The 21674-nt window shown below is 31.5% G+C and overlaps 1 protein-coding gene across 1 annotated transcript; it reads left to right on the top strand.

Annotated features, from left to right (window-relative positions):
• Positions 1-18012: 18012 nt before the first annotated feature.
• Positions 18013-18687, top strand: LOC18044087 (transcriptional regulator SUPERMAN). The gene has a single exon (XM_006436654.1). It carries the CDS (start codon positions 18013-18015, stop codon positions 18685-18687), a length of 675 nt encoding a protein of 224 aa, XP_006436717.1.
• Positions 18688-21674: the final 2987 nt, after the last annotated feature.

Genomic DNA, 21674 nt, shown 5'->3' with positions numbered 1-21674 from the left:
GAACTTTAGATGGTGCCCCCTATGAGAACTAGATTCAACTTTATCTATTCTCTCATTTATCTCATAAAACCTCAATTCCAAGCGTTCAATTTTTTGTTCTAAAGACTTAAAAGAGAATCTAAAGTCTATCTTTTATTGAACATCATTAGAAATAGACTTATTTTTGTCTTGAGGCATATTTAAAAACTTGTAAAACAATGTTAAAAAACCTCACAAAGACTCTCATATGTGTTTCCACTCAAGATTGATAGTACTTTCACTCGTGTTTACTCAAATATGGCTTTTACCCTCTTATAAGCTCACATTCTCTTGCCATTTTCCACTCTTTAATTTTCTTTAATAGTTCTTTATTGAATTTAAATGAATTCAATCAAAATTCTCTTGCAACAATACAAAATTAAGAGACCAAAACTCAAACAAAGAAAGATAAAAAAGAATATGAATCTTGATGTAATTAGCATTATCCCCCCCTTTTTTAAGGTCAAATTATTGTAAATAGAAATAGAAAAAACTTGAATAGATGCTATACTTTAAATTCAATTGATTTTTAAAATTTTTTAATCTTTTTGTTTTAACTGAGAAAGAATAGAACTTGAAGATTAGGGCAAGTTAGGGAAAAGAAGAACTAAAAGAATAGGTTTGCAGATTCAAACAAAAATTAAGAAATTAGAACAAAAGTATGCAGAATTAGAGAAACTAAATAAATTCAGAATAAATCAAACTTGATTTAAAACATAAGCTCTGATACCAATTGATGTGAAGCTCATAAAGATAAGTGAGACCCTACAGTCAATAATGCTCTTTTGCCAAAGATTGTTCTAATTTATATTCAAACAGCCATAAAATAAGGACCTCGACCTTTTTTCTATAAAGATTAGAATTAATGGTATAAGAAATCTAGGATTGACGTCACACTTAAGAAAGAAGAGAAGATTGTAAGTAATCAGTCAAGAAAGAACACCACAAGATGGAATCTTGATAAGTTCTTAAAGTTCTTTGAAGAACCAAAGAGAAAAGCTCTCACTATTATTATAATCTCATATATCTATTCCTAATATGGTTATATGGATTTCTAAAGTGAAAGGAATTTTGATCTATCACAAATAGATATAGGCAATTAAAAATAAAAAAATAACAACTTAATTAATTTTTAGAAATATTTTTTACCATTACTGTTCACAGTTACTGTTCACCATTACTGTTTACAGTTACTGTTTACTATTGCTGTTTATGGTTTTTGTTCATTCGCATAAAAAATATTAATTTTTCAAAACACAATAAATTGCAGAAAATAAATGACAAGGAGATTTTTACGTGGTTCAGATTAATCAATCATACATCCACTAGGCCACGACCAGATGAAAAATAATTCACTAATATGAGATGTTACAACTTATGGATTTACCAAACTTAAGACTCTCACTTACAGTTTATCAGCATATAGTTTACTCAACCTTAGACTGAATCTGCTTCTCTTAAATAATTACTACCCCTCTTGATCCACGAACCTCAAGGCACTTCGCAAAGTGATCAATAACAATTCTTCAATTCTTCAACGTCTAGTGATCCAAGATCCACATAGACTCTCCACAGAGATGCAAAGAAGATAAATAAATAAATTAGCACAACATTATGCTCCAAATCTTGATTATCTAGGGAGGAGGCCGAATTTTATTTCTCTGCTTTATGCTCTGCGTTGTGCGTACCTTCAATTGTGAAATACCTCTCTTTATATAGGCACTAGGATTTCACCAAAATAGCAAGTCTTAAAAGACTTAGATTCTTTCCAAATAAGAGCTTCTTTCCTCTTATAATTCCTATGAATCTAAATAGGAATAAATATGACCTTTTTGCCTTACTTGTCTCCCAACCAACTTCCTGCTTGAACCAACTTCTTACTCTAAATAGATCTCATGCGTCAATTATAGAATCCCATCATTAACAGACTTTATGAATTAGACATCTAATTAAATTTGGAAACAAATATTCCTAATAAATTGGAATCTCACTAAATTAGTGAATTAATAAATTAATCCCTATTACAAGATATGCAATAAATAAATTTCTAATTTAACTAGACTTGCCATAAGATGCCAACTCTATAAATAATGGACTTAACAATCTCCCCCTTTGGCATTCTTGTGGCAAAAACAATCCAACACAAGTCTTCCATGAACCTTGGCGCTAAGATATGAATCTGAAACACGCATAAACAACAACAAGGAACTAACCAAAATAATTGGTAATTAGCATGTTAGTTCATGTAAATAAACTAAGGCAAGAATTAAAATAAAATGCTAATTTTATTGATCAATAAATAGAAAGGCAACATTAAGCATAAAATCAAGAGTAATAAAAAGATAAACTACCGCCCCTAAGAACTAGAAATCCAAAATCTAAAAATTCTTAAAAAAAACAAAAACTCCCCCTAGAATTTGAAATACTAGTTCCCCTAACTCATTGCATTGAGCAATTGAAGACTTAAAACAAATTACTCCCCCTCTTTTGCGAAAAGACTGCAAAAGGAAAGAATCTGGATCACCAACAAAGATAAATTTCATAGAAGAATAATAAATAAACATAATCCAATGCAAATAAGTCAGAAAAATATAGCAAAATGCCACAAAATGAAGTGCTATGCATGATATTTGACGAAACAGACACACAATGTAGAGTAATGAAATTCGAAATTCAATTGGGAATCAATGAAATGGAATTAGAGTGCACCCTATATTGTTTGAAAGCTTATTGAATAAGATTTTCACTGGATTTTATAGAATTGAATTTGGAGTTTTGTAGACAAGGTTATGACCAAAAGAAGGCAGCATGCTCAGGTGTGACGGGCAAAAGCTTGTCAATGCACTTTGAAAACAAAAATTTGATTTTCGCTTAAAAAATATGCGACTCTTAAGATCTAAAAACATATCATCATCTAAGAACATGAGAATGCACATGCATCATGAAAAAAGTTTTTTTTAAAATGCATTAATAATGAAATTGAATAAGAAAAAATGTCTAGGAATGTTTCACAACAAGCATTAATTCATGAAATCAAGACTCTAATTTCCTCAAATAAGTAAAGACCAGAGAAATTTAAGCTTGTGTGTGTGTGCAAACAACTCAATCTAAACCTTTTTTTCCCAAAAATTCATCAATTTTCATAGTCAAAGTCTTAAATATAAAATATAGTGTTGGTAAAACTAACCTATCATCTTGATCTCCAATTTTTGACCATTTCAATTGTGACAGACCTTTTTTTTTAATAGCAAAGTCTTTTAAAAAAAAAATCTACAGTCAAGAGCTTTCAGTCTACCTCGTAGGGTAGCCTTCGTCTCATGGTAGTTCATTATCTGTCATATTTGTGATACGCAGACTCAGATTACTCAAGGATAACTGCACTATTAAGAGTTATGGGTAGCTATTTCTAACCATAGTGTTTGTATATATTTAAGGTCTTATGAAAAGATAAGAATCAAGGCAAACAATCATAACTCATGTTAAATAATCTCAACAAAGACCATGTCAATATCAAAACCTTGAGCCAGAGTAAAGACTGAATTGTCATTCAAGTGCTTTTAAAGAAAGGTTAAATAACTCTAATAAAAACTTATTCAAGGCCTTCAAATCTTTAACAATTTGAAAAATTGCTTATTGATTATTAATCAAGACTAATTTTTTTAAAACAAAACACAAAAACAATGATTTAGAAAATAAAAACTCATAAATGCATGTCCTATTTCTAATGTACAAATGCATGATTTAAATCTAAATGCCAAAAAAAAAAAATTTGACTTACATGGAACACACACCTAAAGCTTTCCTTAAAAAAACAAATTGTTTTGAATCTATATCTTTTGTGAAGATATCTACAAGTTGTTTTTCTGTATTAATGTATTCTAAGGACACGGTCTTGCTCTCAACTAAATTTCTAATGAAGTGATAACGAATATCAATATGCTTAGTTAGCACTTGTGTTATCACAAAACACAGTCAAAGTATCCTGAACCATACTATAATATGCAAGCATTTGTTTCATCCAGAGCAATTGGGTGCAACAACTTCCAGCTGTAATATATTCAGCTTCAGTCGTGGAAAGAGAAATTGAATTCTGTTTCTTACTATGCCACGACACTAAGTTATTTCCAAGATAAAAACATCCTCTAATGGTGGTTTTTCTATCCTCAGCATTGACAGCCCAATCTGCATCACAATATCCTGCAAGACTTGAATTAGAGTCATTAGTGTACTAAATACCATCATTAATTATTCCACTGACAAAATGAATGATTCGTTTGACAACAATTAAGTGTGATTCCTTTGAATTTGCTTAGTAACTAGCACATACACCAACACTGAAACATATGTCAGGTCTACTTGCAGTCAAATAAAGTAAGCTACCAATCATACATATGTAAAGACTAGGATCAACACTAGAACCAATGTCATCAATAGTCAACTTGGTATTAGTACTCACAGGAGTTCTCATATGTTTTACGGAATTTAAGCCAAACCTCTTTACTACACTCTTGGCATACTTACTTTGATTAACAAAAATTCGATTCTCTATTTGTTTCACTTGTAAACCCAAAAAGTAAGTCAATTCTCCCATCATGCTCATCTTAAATTCCCTTTTCATTTGACTCACGAATTCTTGTACATGATCAGAAGAAGTAGAACCAAACACTATATCATCAACATAGATTTAAACAACTAAAATTCCTTGATTAAGTTGCTTAATAAATAGTGCTCTATCTACTCCCTTTCATTTATAGCCATTTTCATGCAAAAATTTGGTCAACCTTTCATACCAAGCTCGAGGAGCTTGCATTAAACAATACAAAACCTTTTTCAATTTAAAAACATGGTTTGGGAAATGAGGGTCTTCAAAACCTTTAGGCTGTTCAATATAGGCTTCTTCATTTAAGATCCCATTTAAAAAGGCACTCTTAATATCCATTTGAAATAATTTAAACCCTATTAAACAAGTAAACTGCAAAAAGCAAACAAATAGATTCGAGTCTAGCAACAGGTGCAAAGGTTTCATTAAAGTCAACGCCTTCAATTTGTGTGTAGCCTTGTGCAACCAACCTAGCTTTATTTCTTGCTATGTTACCAAATTCATCCGTTTTGTTCTTAAAAATCCATTTAGTTCCTATAACATTAGTGTGACTTGGTCTAGGTACTAGCATTCATACATCATTTCGCTCAAATTTTTCTAATTCCTCTTGCATAGTTTTGACCCAAAATTCATCAACTAAAGCTTCCTTAATATTTTTAGGTTTAGTTAAAGATACGAAGCAAGTAAATCTTACCATATTTGTATACCTCTTCCTTGTGACCATTTGTTCATCAAGATTACCTAAAATAAGATCATATGAGTGATTTTTCTTAACTCTTGATGATGGTTCCTTTCTGATTGGGTCTTGTAGGTCCATGGTTGCTTGGAGTTTTGAAACATTATCCTTCATATTCTTTGGTGTTTCCTTAAAGGCGTTTTCTTCAACAAGTTCTTTTTCTTTCAAAAAAAAGGTTCACTAGATTGACCTTTCTCAATAACTCGAACTTTAGGAGTAGTTGTACCAACATTTGGTGTTTCTAAAAGACTGGTTATGTCTTCCTCAATTGAGTAATCTGCAAAAGCTTGATAATTATCAATAATCACATTTGCAGATTCAACAATATTTTGAGTTCTCATATTATAAACACAAAATGCTTTGCTATTATTGGAGTAACCAAGAAAAACACTTTCATCACTTTTTGAATCAAATTTACCAAGATGTTTGCGATAATTCAATATAAAGCACATACTCCCAAAAATATGAAAGTAACCTAAATTAAGTTTTTTTATCTTTCTATAACTTATAAGGAGTTTTCTTAGTACGTGGACGAAGATAAACACAATTAATGGTGTAGCAAGCAATGTTAAGTGCTTCAACCCATAATTTCTTTGAAAGTTTCTTCGAGTTTAATATCACTCGTGCCATTTCCTACAAGGTCCTATTTGTCCTTTTTACAAGACCATTTTGTTTTGGAGTAATAGGTGAGGAAAACACATGTGAAATTCCATGTAAATTACAATATTATTCAAAACTGGAGCTTTCAAATTCTCTTCCATGATCACTCCTAATTATGACAATATTGTAATTTTGTTCATTTTTAACCTTCTCACATAATTTTCTGAACACATCAAATGTATCTGATTTTTCTTTAGTAAAATCAACCCATGTATACCTAGAGAAATCATATACACACACAAATGCGTACCTTTTTTCCAGCCAAACTTTTAACTTGTATTGGTCCCATAAGGTCCATATGAAGTAGTTGTAGCAAATTTGATGTTGCTTTATCCTGAATGGCTTTATGCAACGCCCTTTGTTATTTTCTAGATTGACATGAACTACATATTCCAAGTTGTTTCTTTTTAAGCAATGGAACTTCTTTTACAGCATCTGTTTTCACAATTCTAGTAAGTAATCTGTAGTTCAAGTGACCCAACTTTTGATGCCATGATTCTGTGTCATCAAGAGTGGTCTTACGATAAATAATTGAGCTAGCCAATTTATAACAATGATCAGATGATCGATGTCCTTAAAAAATGCAATTTCCATCAACATCGAGAACGTGACATTTATTCCTGTCAAAGTTAACAAAAAAGTTTTGATCACAAATTTGACTAATGCTAAGTAGATTTTATTTGAAATCCTCTAAATGCATAACATTGTCAGGTTTTGGAAAACCTTCTACATTTAAAGTTCCCTTTCCAAGCACTTGACTTTTCACTTCATCAGCAAAAGTTACATTCTCTCAATCAATTTTTTGATAATTAATCAAGGCACTTCTATCACTTTTCATGTGTCTAGAACAACCACTAACAAAGTATCAAAAATCAATAGTGCAAGTTCTCAAGGAAATAAAGGAAACATAAGCTTTATAATCAGTCTTCCTCATCCAAGTAGTTCTAGATTTATTTTCACTTGTCTCAACCTTAGGTCTAGGTGTCATCTTAGGTTTTCTATAAGAATAATTAAAGAACATAGCCTTTTTAATATATTTAATGAGCTTGAAGCAATTATGTCTTATATGCCCTTTCACATGACAAAAATGACAAGTGGGAATAAACATGTTGTTCTTACCTTGATGAACTGGTGAAGAATGTGTAACAATTTTACCATTTTGAAGATATGAAACTTTAACTGTTGGTGGAGAAGCTATAACTTGAGAAGCTTTAACAAATACACCTTGAGAATTTAAGTTTTTACCATCTGATATCTAAGACCGTGATGATCTGAGCTGGACTTGCCAATTGACAAGATATAATCTAACTTTTGAGTTCCAGAATTTATTATTTTGAGTGACCTTTTGGTGTTATTTAATTTTGTGGTCACTGCAAGTAATTGATTATCTTTGTCAGTAAGTAAAGGCTTGTAATGAATTACCTCACTTTCAAGTTTCACCTTATCATCCAAAAGATTTGATACTTGAGTCATCAAGGTCAGATTCTCATTGTAGACTTCATCCCATTTAGCGAACATCATCTTGTCGCTTTCACAAAAAGCTTTCTTGTCATTTATATCAATGTCACTGACGTCGCTATCTGAATCATTATTCTTGTTAACGTGTTGCACAATTGTGTCAAGACGGGAATCAGTGTCTTCCTTGCAAAGAGCTAAGTGTGAGGCTTTAGATGTGAATGCATCTCTGATGTTTGATTCCTGTTTACTACCATCATTATGGACAGCAAGTCCTCCAACAAAGTCTTTTTCATCAATGCTATCATTAGAATCATCATCACTATAAGTGGATTGCATTGCTTTCTTTTTCATAAGAGTGTTAGCACATTGTGCTTGTATGTGTCCTTTGCCTCCACATTCTCTACATCGAATACCCTTAAGTTTGTTAAAATCAAACAGTTTAGAATTAGGGTAAGAAGAACCTTCTTGAGCCGTTGGAGCCACTGATGTAGAAGTCTTCCTTAGTTTGTTAAAGTTCTTCTTTTTCAACATCTTTTTGAAATTCTTTGCAATGAGTGCAAGAGAATTATCAACGTACACATCTAGATCATCCTTCTCACTTGGTTTGGCGATGGGAACGTGTGTTTTATCCTGCAAAACAATACCTTTTTCTTCCTTGAAATTGAAATTTAAGTAGTTAGTCTCATTAACCATCAACTTTCCTATAAGTGAACCCATAGTCATGGTAGGCATATGAGCATATTCTTCAACGGCCAAAATTTTAGAATGATATCTAAGATGGGCAGATTTTAAGATTTTTCTACAAATTTCTTCCTCAGAACAAGTTTTCCAAGAGCAAAAAAGTCATTAACCATAGAAAGGATTCTAGAATTAAATTCAGATATGGTTTCATGTTCGTGCATTTTCAGGTTTTCAAAATCATATGTAAGTTTATGAAGTTTAGAACGCTTTATCGTATTGTCGCCTTCAAAATTACTTTGGAGTATATCCCAAGCAGCTTTAGATGTCTTGCATGTAAAAATTAATTAGTGTTGAAACACATCAACTCCATTGACAATGGCATTAAGTCCTTTTGCATTATATCCAGATGCATCAAGTTCATCATTAGTCCGTTCTCTGACTGACTTGGGAGATTCTATACTATCTTCATCAATTTTAATAAGTGGAGTATATCCAATGAGTACGCATTACCAAACTCTTTCATCAATAGTTGTCAGATGAATTTCTATTTTTTGCTTCCAATAAGCATAATTCATCCCATCCAGTACAAATGGACAAGCCAAAGAGCCTCCCTCTCTTTGCAAACTTATACGTCCAAAGTAGATCTAGGTTCCAAAAATCTCACCAAATAAATAGTCAGTGTCCTACTCTGATACCAATTGAAAGAAATTTAGATCTATCACAAATAGATGTAGGCAGTTAAAAAATAAAAAATTAACAACTTAATTGATTTTTGAAAATACTGTTCACCATTACTGTTCACAATTATTGTTCACGGTTATTGTTCATCCACATCAAAAATATTAATTTTCCAAAAACACAATAAATTGAAGAAAATAAATGACACGGAGATTTTTACGTGATTCAGATTAATCAATCCTACATCCACGAGGGCACGCCCAGATGAAAAGTAATTCACTAAGTTGAGATGTTACAACCTATGAATTTACCAAACTTAAGACTCTCACTAACAATTTATCACCATACAGTTTGCTCAACCGTAGACTGAATCTTGAATAATTGCTACCCCTCTTGATTCATGATCCTCAAGGCACTTCGCAAAGTGATCAATAGCAATTCTTCAACGTCTAGTGATGCAAGATCCACATAAACTCTCCACAAAGATGAAAAGAAGATAAATAAATAAATTAACACAACATTATGCACCAAATCCGGATTCTCTAGGGAGGAGGCCGAATTTTGCTTTTTTGCTTTATACTCTATGTTGTACGTACCTTCATTTGTGAAATATCTCTCTTTATATAGGCACTAGGGTTTCACTAAAATAGCAAGTGTTAAAAGACTTAGATTCTTTCCAAATAAGAGTTTCTTTCCTCTTATAATTCCCATGAATCTGAATATGAATAAATATGATCTTCTTGCCTTACTTGTCTACAAAGAAATATTTAAAGTTTTTAATGAACTTCCTGTTTGAACTAATTTCTTACTCTAAATAGATCTCATGTGCCAATTATAGAATCTCAACATTAATAGACTTTGTGAATTAGACATCTAATTAAATTAGGAAACAAATATTCCTAATAAATTGGAATCTCACTAAATTAGGGAATTAATAAATTAATCCCTATTACAAGATGTGCAATAAATAAAATTCCGATTTAACTATACTTGCCATAAGATGCCAACTCTATAAATAATGAACTAAGAAAGATAAAGGTTTTTCTTATTATTAAATATAACCTAAAGTAAAGAGGGAAAATAAAATCCTAAAGTAAAATCAAATAAAAGATCTTGTTTTCAATATCGATTCAAAAACAAAGATTATGTTTTGATTTTCTTTTTAATTGAAAGGCCTTTGTTTGTTCTTCATACAAGTCACTCTCAATCAGATTTAGAAGCTTGAATAACATTGACAAAGCATTGACTTTCTTAAATAGTCAATTTGAGCATATTAGTGCCTTTAACAAGGGCATGAATTTGAGATGTGCTCAATTAATCCATTTAAAGTTGTCTTCATTTTCTTAGTTTTCACTCTTGTCATTGGACCTCCATGGATGCTCAATAGATCTTGTAAAGCTTTAGCAACCTTGTTCTCATCAATAAGTTGTAGGCTTATTTCTATTAGCATTGTGCTTTAGGTTCTTTTTTGAAATTAACTTTAGTAAGTAAGTTTACCCTATTAAAAATAGGGAGGTCCTGTTATTATTTTCCTAACCTCCAATTAATAAAACCCCTCTTTTAAAATTTCCTTTGGAATTATCTATCAAAATCCCTTTTATAAAGTCCTTTGGATTAGAGCATCATCTGATCCCGCTTAAAGCATTATAAAAAATCCCTTTAAGTCCTCTAGATTAGAACCAGATCTACTCAGTTTTGATTAGAGCATAATCTAATTGTATTGACTTTGTTCCGTACTAGAACAATATCTAGTGTTTATCTCCACTTCTACTATCCCACTCCATTAATTGGTATACAACAGTTCTGTGCCAATCGTACAGCTTTTTGGGCTACCCACATCCACCATCACTAAATAAAAAAAATTACAAAATCCCCAAAATTACAAAATCCTTGCCGCCATCAACTAAACATTGACACGGCCACTACAACCACCCACCACTAAGATTTAGCCAGCCCAATACAATGACCAAACTTCCCATCCTTCATCGACCTAAATCTGACCAATTTTCATTCTTGATTAGCCTTGCAACCATTGCACAAAAACCCGTAAGCCACCATCCTAAAATTTGCTGGCTATAACCTTCATCACCATCAACCCTCTTGAAACACATCCAAACCAGCCATCAAACACCACCCATAAATCGTCATAAATAGCAACCAAACTCATTAATGCCATAGCCACTTCCAACCATTTTTCAGACTAAGCCTCTGCGAGTCCTCTCTCATTGCCACTATCAGTACAATCCTCAACACTATACCCACCAGACTTAAGTTCTCCACTTCCAAATCACAGCTATTAGCCATCAACCATACCATACCAAAGTTTAGATTGTTAACAATTTTTGCCATTGGCTTTGTCTTTCTAATGGAAATATTAAAAAGGCCTTATGTTTTGAAAGCTTGATGGAAATTGCGGTCCTCAACATTTTCTTTCATTGTTGGATGAGATTGAGGTATACTTTCGTATTATAAGAGTACTGACATATAACAAGTACAATTTCTAGCTAATTTTATATTAGTTGGAAGAGCTTTAGAATGATTGATTAAAGTGCAAAAGGCATAAAGGATTTCTCGAAGGCCTTTTTAAAATTGGATCATGGATCATATGAAGCGAATGTTGAGATTGAGATTAATTTAGTACGATGAGGCATAGGATCATTTTTTTATTATACTTCTGAGTTTGAACAATTTTACAGATGCAAATATTATTATAAACCTGAAGAGCATATAGTTACAAGATTTTTTAAGGGGCTAAATTTTCATATTCAGATTAAAATGCCTACATAGTCCATTTACACTTTACATAATGCAATTCATTTAGCCATACAAATCGAGTCACAGTGTCAAAGAGATTTTATTGTTGTGATTAAAAGAATTGATGAAGTCAAAGATTTAATCAAGCAAATGTTTTTCCCTAAGATAGTGCCTGATGATATACGAATAAGTTTACCTATTCTTGAGATGCCACAAGACGGGGCACAACTTATCCTAATTTGTGTGTTGCAATTAACGTCATGATTAAGACTCAACAACCTATTCCGGTTAAGAAAAAACCATTAGTTTTGAAGTGAATATGATTGAAATGGTTTTGCCTATTCCCATTAAAGACAAGAAGGCTATTCATGAAGAAGATTTAGCTATGAAGTTAAAGTCAATTAGCGAGAACATTGAGCAAGATTTGTCAAAATACTTGAGAGGCTTGAAAGTTGTTTACTCCTGTAAGACTTCATCATTTCCTAGAGTGACTAGCAAGATCAATAAGAAGATGAAGCAAAGAGATTTCCAAGTTTTAAGAAAGATTAATGTGAAAGGCAACAAGTTCAAGCTCTAAGATGCATTGATGCTTCACTTCAAGTTTCATCGTCCAAATAAAATCGATGTTAAGTTTTTTTGTTTAAGAGGGAGAGATCGATGTAGGAAGTTATTTTATGATTTTAGAATTTTTTTATTTAGGTATTTTTATACTTTTTTAAAAAAATTAGAGTCAATTAAGGTATGTATTTTAGTCTTTTATTTATATTATAATTGTGATTTAATTTTCATTTTTAAGTTATCTTGGAGAAGTAGGCTTACTCTGTTATAAATAGGGAGGTCTTACTATTTTTCTCATAGCCTTTGATTAATAGAATCCCCTCTTTTAAAATTTTCTTTGGAATTATTCATAAAAAATTCTTTTGTAGAGTCGCTTGGATTAGAGTATCTTCTAATCTTGCTTAAAGTATCATTAAAATCTCATTGAATCGTTCGAATTAGAACAAATCTAATCATGTTTCAATTAGAGCATAACCTAATCGCATTAGCTTAATACAGTTCTAAAATGATATCTAATGTTTATCTATCCTATTAATCTACTTTTGCTATCTGCTTCGTTATCTATTAGTCACAAAATTTGTTCCTAGTTTGACAATACGACGCCGAACCAACTGGTTTCATTTATTCTTACATATATATAAGAAGATGAAAGCACCCACATATGACTATATGATTGATTACATTTATTTGATTTAAGAGTCTTATTTTCCGCTGAATATAAAATTAATTTTATTCCTCAATCAAATTCCTTGATGTGCTATTTTTCTTTAAATATAATATATCAAAATTTGCTGAGCTTAATTTATTCATATCACTTAATTATTTGATTGAGATATATACATGGAACAATCTATATACTAATAATTAATTTATACATGAGTATGATGTATGATGGATCCACACAGCTTCCGAACTGGTTACATCAAATACCACTCAATTTCTTATCTCTTGTGTTTGGCTCTTATGTTTGTCGTAATTAAGCATGTAATCGTATCGCTACCCACTGTATAAAACAAGATATAGCTAGCTAGATAAAAGGAATTATGAAAACAACTTCAAAGAATATCCTCTAAGACAATCGATGATATGAAATTTCCAAAGAAGAACGTGACCAATATATCTTTTTCTAGTGTTTCATTTATTTATTTAAAAAGGTTGGTGTCGGTAAAGTATAGATTGACTTTTCATCTCTATATATATTTTCACAGGATTCGAATTTAGATGGTCAAGTAAAGAAAGTTATTTGAAAATTACTCAATTAAAAAAGTGACCAAATATTAATTGGGTAAAATTTGATTTAGTCCTTATAATTTGAGATTAGTGCTAATTTAGTTTTCATATTTTAAAAAAAATACATTTAAAAATGATTACTGTTAAATTAAGCACACCTATACCGTTATTCCTTTTTATAAATTACTTTTATAATGATATCTTTTACATTTTTTTTGGGACATTAATAAAAAGAAAAAAATTGGTAATCAATATCCACCATTGTGAATAATATTACCTTATTGCATTTACTATGATAATCCTGAACAAAAAGACAAAATGCCGTATCAACTTCACTAAAAAAATTTATGGTTTTGGCTTTGCAGCCTCTCGCTTGCTTCTTTTGAAGTGTCGGACTGGCATGGAGTAAGCACAACTGACAAAAACTTTAATTTGTCAAGATTAATAATAAAAAGGGCACAATTTCATGAATCCATCTCCATAAAATTGACAAAAGCAGTAATCAGTTTGTGCTGAGAAGACTGCATATGTATCACGATCAATTTCATCCGTGCGAAAAATGATGAAAAAAAAAGAAAAGAAATTTTAATTACATAAAAAGAGTAGCGAAGGAAAGTTGAATTTGGAAAGCGATAAGAAAAGGGTTTAAAGTTTCAGTGGGTCTCGAATCGGATGGATGAGAGTTGCGAGAGATGAGTGAGAAATGAACGTATAGGTTAAAGAAGAATGAAAGTAATCGTGGCCATTGATTTCATTGAATGGCAGATATTGAGTAATTGTTTTCGTTTTGTCAATAACTAAAAAAATACTATTGTAAAAAGGTATTATTATAAAAATAAATAAAAGAAACAAAAAGTAAGAAAAGGCTTGTAATCAATTTCATGACAAGAATGTTTTATGATAATTTTTTAAAATATAGGACCCATATCAATTTAACAATATATAATTGTTCTAAACCTCGTTAGTCACTAGAAATGAGACTAAGGAAATGAAAAGAAATGTTCAGAAACTTGTCATACAATTAAATACAACTTGTGGTCATTGGTCAATGCCATAGCCTTTATTTTCAACTTGTAGTAGGATACGGCATGCAGCTAAGAAAGTAAGAATGATAACATTAGCGCTGCTTTGAGACCGTTGCTGGACCTTTCATTGCATTTCTTGGTACTTGGGTGGCAATTAGAACCCAGGACGATGTAAACAATGGCTCCTAGGCGAAAAATCCTATGTGGGTCAGAAGATTATTTTTGAATCAGGAATTATTAATAGGGGATTGCCAATCTCTCCCCTGCAGTAATTAACATATACTATTTTCTCCCCTACTTTTTTATAATGGTAAAAAAATTTTATTGACAACATAAGTTTATAATATTTTTCTTATTTTTAACTATTTTTTTATTTACATTTATTATAAATTAAATAAATTACATGAATAAAAACTAAATAAAAAATTAAGTATTAAAAATTAAAAAATATATGTTTTGATATGAGAAAAAAATTCATAATAAAATTTTTTTTCATGTAATTATTTATTTTGTGAATATTTTCTTATAATAAATATTTTGTAATATTTTAAAATTAAATATAAAAAGTATAGGAAAAATATTTTATTATTTATCTTATAATAAATTTTTATTTGTCATTCAAGTTTTCTTATAATAATTTTTTATCATTTTATAATAATTTTCCTATATATTTATTATAAGAAATTTTTCACAAAATAAATAAGTACAAGAAAAAAATTTTAATATTAATTTTTTGCTCATATCAAAACATATATTTCTTATTTTAATGCTTAATTTTTTATTTAATTTTTATTCAATTGATTTATTTAATTTATAATAAATATAAATAAAAGAGTAGTTGAAAATAAGGGTAATATTGTAAACTTATGCTGTCAATGAGGTATTTGGCCATTATAAAAACAGCAAGGGGGGAAATGGTATATGTTGATAACTATAGGGGAGACATTGACAATGGGAAAATGGTATATGTTGATAACTGTAGGGGGAAAATTGACAATCCCCCTTATTAGTATGAATCTGCATATACAAATCCTTTAGAATAAATTTTAAGAAAATTATCATTCATTCACTTAAATTTTTCTTAATATTTAAAAACACCCTAAAAATTTGAATTTCATCCATTATTTATAAATTGTGTCACATTTTCACCTTACTATTGACAAACATTAATTTTTTATAATGTTACAATCATATTTTATACATTTATTATATTAACGTCACATATATAAAGTAAATGATTGTAGCGGTTCACCTATTGTTAAGTTATATTTCGATCATAAAATAGTCATTTCACTGAGATTCTCTATCACTATTAATGAAGGAAATACTGATAAAATTTGCAAACTTTCATTCAGTCTACCGTTGTTGAATAAATTTTATTTTTTCAGAGTACTTTCGAACATTAAGAAAATTGCAGATGGACAATATGATAATTTCCGTATTTTCTTTATAAAAAGATATATAATAGGATTGAAGCGATCTCTAATTGCCTTTGTTTCGTTTGTAGAATGTTTAATTTTAATTTGTTGGGACAAAAAGAAACTGACAAGCAAGAGAATTTAAGAGAGACTGGTGTGTTAAGTAGATTAAATTTAACAAGACAGTCGACATCCGACTAGGTAGACAGATGATAGAAAGCTAGTTCATTTAAATGATCGAACCTGCCTGCTTGTTGCTTTTTTTAGGAAGGGGGAAGTAACTATAGAGACACTGGGATATTATTATGCTTAATTATTATATGCGCTTCAACTGAGGTAATTCCTATACATTGAAACATATATGTGATCACTGGACGCTAATAAATATGGCCTTGGTAATGCTGATCAAGTAAGATACTCTTAACACTTCTGTTTGCTAATGTAATGGGCAGCATCACCCTTTTAAAAGTATATTATCTGACACTAATTTCACCTTTCATCTTTCATTAATATCTTGGCTATTTTGATAAGGTAAATACGTGCCTTGGTTAATAATATGATATGAGATTTAAGGATTTCTTTTCTAATTATTAACTGTATATCTGATTTCAACTAATAAAATATTAAATCAATTTCTTGGTCCCAATCCCAAGAGCTCCACCCTTTGGATAAAGTGATTGCATTAACAAAGTCAATGAACCATACATGTATTTTCTATCTAATTGCTGCGTAAAATTTGGAATTGTTATTTTTATTTTGATAAACAACTGGAAGGTTAATAGTTGGAATTACACATCAAAAAAATGCAATTAATGGTCAACTTCTTCTCAATCGTACACGATGTAGGCGAAGGTTTTATGTTTCCACAGCATCATTGATGTATGGAAAATATCCTCTATGTATAGCCTGATGAAAGCTATTGGGTTATGAAAAAGTATTTGAGAAAACTCTTCAGCTCATGAGTTAAATTTTAAGTAAGAGTTATAGGTTTATGAATTTATATATGGTATCAAAATTAAATTTATGTACGAGTAGTATCCACAATAGCTTTGCTTGTGATTAGTGAAAAAGATTTATCTATAAATGATGAGGATGATGAGAAAAAAAATCCCATATCAAGGGACAAGAGCTATTGGACTATAAATATAATCATAAGACAACTCATGACGAGAGGTGATGAGGAAAATATCCTAAATAGGAGCTATTGGGCTAAGAATACAAGTTTGATGTAACCTTTTCAACTCATGAGATAGTTTTGAGTGTGAGATAAATAAGACTGAGATTGATTGTTTTTCGATATTGTGGTGGTACTGTGGTGATGCTATAGCTTCAAAGCCATGGATTCGTGGAAGGAAAGCTCTAGCTAATTGTTTAAGTGAAAGTCAATGAATATTTTGTTAATTATTAATTTCAATAATAAAAAGAATTTTTTCTTGACGAATTAATAATACTAATATATATATTACAAAAATCGTCTTAGCTTTCCAAACTACACTTGTGTTTTTGAAATGAACACTTTAACAACTCGACTCTAGAAGCACAGATAACCAGCTCCCGGACAATAATAGGAAATCGAGCCAAAGGGAGAAGAGAAAGTCATTATTGTTCTATCCCTTTTCACATTTGGTTTTTGGGTACTACTTGGACGAGTCTCAAATCATGGCAACTTTGGAAGTAAATACATACACTATGGCGGTTGTAATGCAGTACTGCCGGCCAGAGCCAAAAATTTCATCGGCATTACCAATTGCCTAAATCCCTAGTGCATGTTTATCACTCAATTAGGACCATTGAGTCTAAACTGTAAAGGCTGTGGCAATTAAAATTTTCCAGCAAAATCTCATTTTGCTAAGTATAGTTTTTTATTTCTTTATTAATTTCAGGGTGTTTACTTTGATTATAATATGTGTAAATAGCAACTTGCTTATCAAAATTCGGAGAAAAAAATGCATGAGATATTTGATCATGTAAATCTTGGGGGCGTCAGAGCCAAAGTTACAACTTGTCCTTGTATGCAGAAGATGAGCGATTGGAAGGTCATGTTATTAAAATTTCAATTTACTAAAATCCAACCACTAGCAACACAATTTGGTAATATACCACTCACCTTAGCTCATTCCCTATTTAACCCAATTTCCCCTTTCAATATTCCACATCATCCCATCACCCATATCTTAAATTAATGTTACTTATACCATGGCTCCTGAGCTTGGCCTTCTCTCCTCAACCCAGCATAAAAAATTAGCTCAATCTCAACAAAACCAACCAAGCCCTAGCTTATCTCCCGGTAAAACTTGGATGTTGAACCAAAAGAGAGAGCCCCAAGAAGATGATGATTCGTGGGAGGTTAGGGCTTTTGCTGAAGACACAGGCAACATCATGGGCACCACTTGGCCACCAAGGTCTTATACTTGCACCTTTTGTAGAAGGGAATTCCGGTCGGCTCAAGCCCTAGGCGGCCATATGAATGTGCACCGCCGTGACCGTGCTAGGCTTCACCATCACCAAGCGCAGCCTCATGCATCATCTTCTTCTTCCACTCTTATTATTCCAACAACTCAAGAATTTACAAATAGTGGATATTGTCTACTCTACCAATTACCTAACCCTAACGGTGGTGTCTTCGCTTCAACAACTATGACTGCATGTGCTATTGATGATTCCCCCTCGACTCTTCTGTCAATTTCACCATATCCCCCGAACAACTTGATAGGGCTGCCACCGTCTACAAATTTCCCGGCAGCTTCCCAATGCTACTCTACAAAAGATCCGTTAGGTTCAATTAACGACAACAGCAACGCTTGCAATGAATCTGCCATTGAAGAGCTTGATCTAGAGCTTCGGCTAGGGCAGAGACCAACACCAACATGACAAACCAAAGAAGAAATTATAACAGTGTATGAATGTGATTTATTTATGCTTGCAATCTGGAAAAGAGATTAAGTGTCATAATTTGTAACATAAAGTCCAGATTTGATAGACTTGTGTGAGGGATGATTTTTTTGTTTTTTCAATTATTTGATAATTTCATTAGTGTATATGTATCTGTGCGAGATTGAAGGTGCTGGAAGAGAAGAAAATTAGGGAGAGAAATTTAAAGCACCCAGTGAATTAAAAAGATAAGAATGATTTGTTTTTAAGAAGAATAAATAAAACAACATTAGGGTTTTGAGTGATATGATGGACTGGTAAATTAAAGTTATTGGCAGTGCAGTGTCACTTTCTGTTTCAGAGTTCTGAGTAAAGTCTGTCTGGGCATACATTTCCGTGGGTATTATTTCTATCACTTGAGGCTGTGGGGAGATCACACCTCTTGTTCGATCTAACTACAGAAATGCCATTTTTTCTCTATCAGTTCATAGCAATTTTGATTGAAAGAATTTGCTCCTTAATTGGGAAAAAACAACAAAACCATAGTTGGAGCATTCTCGAAATATTAAAGTTTTCAAATGCCTCTGCGATTAGCTTAGCTCGTGGTTAATGTGCTTTCCACCTGTGGTCACCTGAGTTGTAACAATGAGATATAAAGGTTAATATTTAATTGGTGAAATTTTTCATCTCCATCAATACCTTAAATTAAAAAATAAAGTCTTCAAATTAAATTTTCAAAATGTGTTATTATACTTTGTCTTGGTCTACAAAGGTCGATTCACATGTGGTAAAGGGGTTTAATCATTTCTCTTAAGGCGCAAGACGCATTAATAAATATTGTGCTTGGTTTATTGAAGTCAATACCTATATATGATATTATGTACGGAAGCTCATGAGTCTAACTTATAGATCAAAGCTAGCTCAAGCCTCAATGTACTGTGTATAAAAACGCATGGTTTTATTTAAAAGCTAGGCCAACCTAATACGATTTACGAGTTGCCAAAGGTTATGATTTGTTCTTGAGCCGACATGAAATAATCTCTTTATAACCTCATCATCACTTACAGTCGTATAGACCACTATAGTTTGGCTCATTGGCTCATTTGGTTTGCTTTCAATTGGCTCGTGAGTTCTCAAATACCCCTGACTAGTCCATGACCTTAACTCTTACGCAAAGCTAACTTATGAGCTGAAAGAAATCCAAACTATTATTCATAATTTATTCTCTTAATCTCTGTAACATTATGGGCCCTAATATTCGAAATGTGATATGAGCTGATGTGTAGCTAAGTAGAATCAACCTTATGATGATAAATATTTGAAATTTGTAACCTGATATTATAAACGAAAAAGAAAAACAAATCCGGCATTAATTGAATATTATAATATAAGTTACTGTAAGGAAATCTTCAGTGAAAACATTGACGTATGTGCGTCAATTTAATTTCTAAATTAAGCCCATTCCTATGATCAGCTGTGTTCAGAAATTTATGTCCACACGAAGTGAGTCGTTTCAGCAAGCCAAGAATCAGTTTCATTATTATCTCCTTGGGATCTGAGAATTTTCGTTTATCTACCTCTTTCGGAAGGGAAATGTATTGGCTGCCTTGTTAAAGCCATATAAATCAAACAGAATTTGGAAGGATTTCACAAATTTATCATCAAATTAATAGTTTACACCGCATGATTTACATTGATAAGTACTTACGAATTTTGATTGTCAATACACCAAGGCCAAAATTACGAAAGAATTTATTCAATATGGAGTGGATTAAAGCTAATTTTGATGTGTAGAAGGGTAATCCAGTCCTTCAGCCTGTGGTGATTTGTTCTATAATCATTTGGGAGTGCATATGGGCACTTTTGGATTATATTTGAAGATTTGATTCGGCTTACCATGCTAAACTGGTGTCCGCAATGATAGTTATTGAGACGGCTTACGATAAGGGTCGGCATAGGCTATGGCTTGAATTTGACTCTTGATTGCTAATTTTCTCATTAAGAAATCTATTGACTCCTCCATGTTGTTAAGCAATAGATAGTTGAATTGCAAGCAAAAGTTTCTTTAATGGAGTTTAGATGTTCTTACAAGCTTCGAGAGAATAATTGTGCAGCAGATTGTTTAGCTAATTTGGGATAAATTCACTAAGTGGCAGGAGATGTTGGATCTTTTATCCAGCATTGTTATAGTCTTAATTCAATGTTGGGCTTATACATAAATAATTATGTGATGCAGACTATCATATAAGATTAATCCCTATTAAAAGTGATCTATTGAGGTGTTTGGTAATTTGATCTTTAATGTATCTGATGGGGTGTAGGACTTTAATATATAGAGACTAAGGGTAATTTTTATTTTTATAATAGGTTAAAATAGGAATATCTAAAGACAATAGGAAAAGTTGTTAATATATGTGGTTATGGTCCCCAAGTCACACGTATCGTTCTATTCTTTCTAACATTCCATCATCAGCGAGAGAGCACAAAGAAACTAAATGATTTTTTTAGGAGAACCTATTAATCTAAAAGTTCAACCACACAACTCTAGAGAGTAATTGCACATTATGGATTTCCGTACGCTTTCGCATATTTGTTTATTAATCCTTGGTGGTACAACATTAATGTTCCAAAATTATAAGTGGTGGTTTTCACCAAATGTTTAATTATGTTATAACAGGAGGCTCTTGTTGAAATTTAGAAGCTTTTATCTCAAGATGCTAATGGTTTTTCAAAGTATGGTTTTTATTGACTACAATTTTGTTGCATTTTGGCTTTGTTTTGAAGCTTTTCATTTTTTAGTGTATTCATTTATGACTTTGCTTAGGGATAAGGTTCATTATGTTCTCTCTCTAACTAATTGTTCACTCTATAATTTATTTTAATAAAACCCCTAGCTAAGTCGAGATTCTTTCAAAAAAATCAACTATTTATACGCCAAGTTCTTGAAATTGGCTACTAATTAAAAATCTTGTCTCATCATTTAGCTA

Source organism: Citrus clementina, unplaced genomic scaffold, assembly GCF_000493195.1.
Source record: "Citrus clementina cultivar Clemenules unplaced genomic scaffold, Citrus_clementina_v1.0 scaffold_4, whole genome shotgun sequence".
Lineage (NCBI taxonomy): Eukaryota > Viridiplantae > Streptophyta > Magnoliopsida > Sapindales > Rutaceae > Citrus > Citrus x clementina.
This window is presented reverse-complemented; position numbering and strand designations above follow the sequence as displayed.

Coding starts and splice junctions, on each gene's coding strand:
- LOC18044087 (XM_006436654.1), top strand. CDS start 18,013: ATGGCTCCTGAGCTTGGCCTTCTCTCCTCAACCCAGCATAAAAAATTA.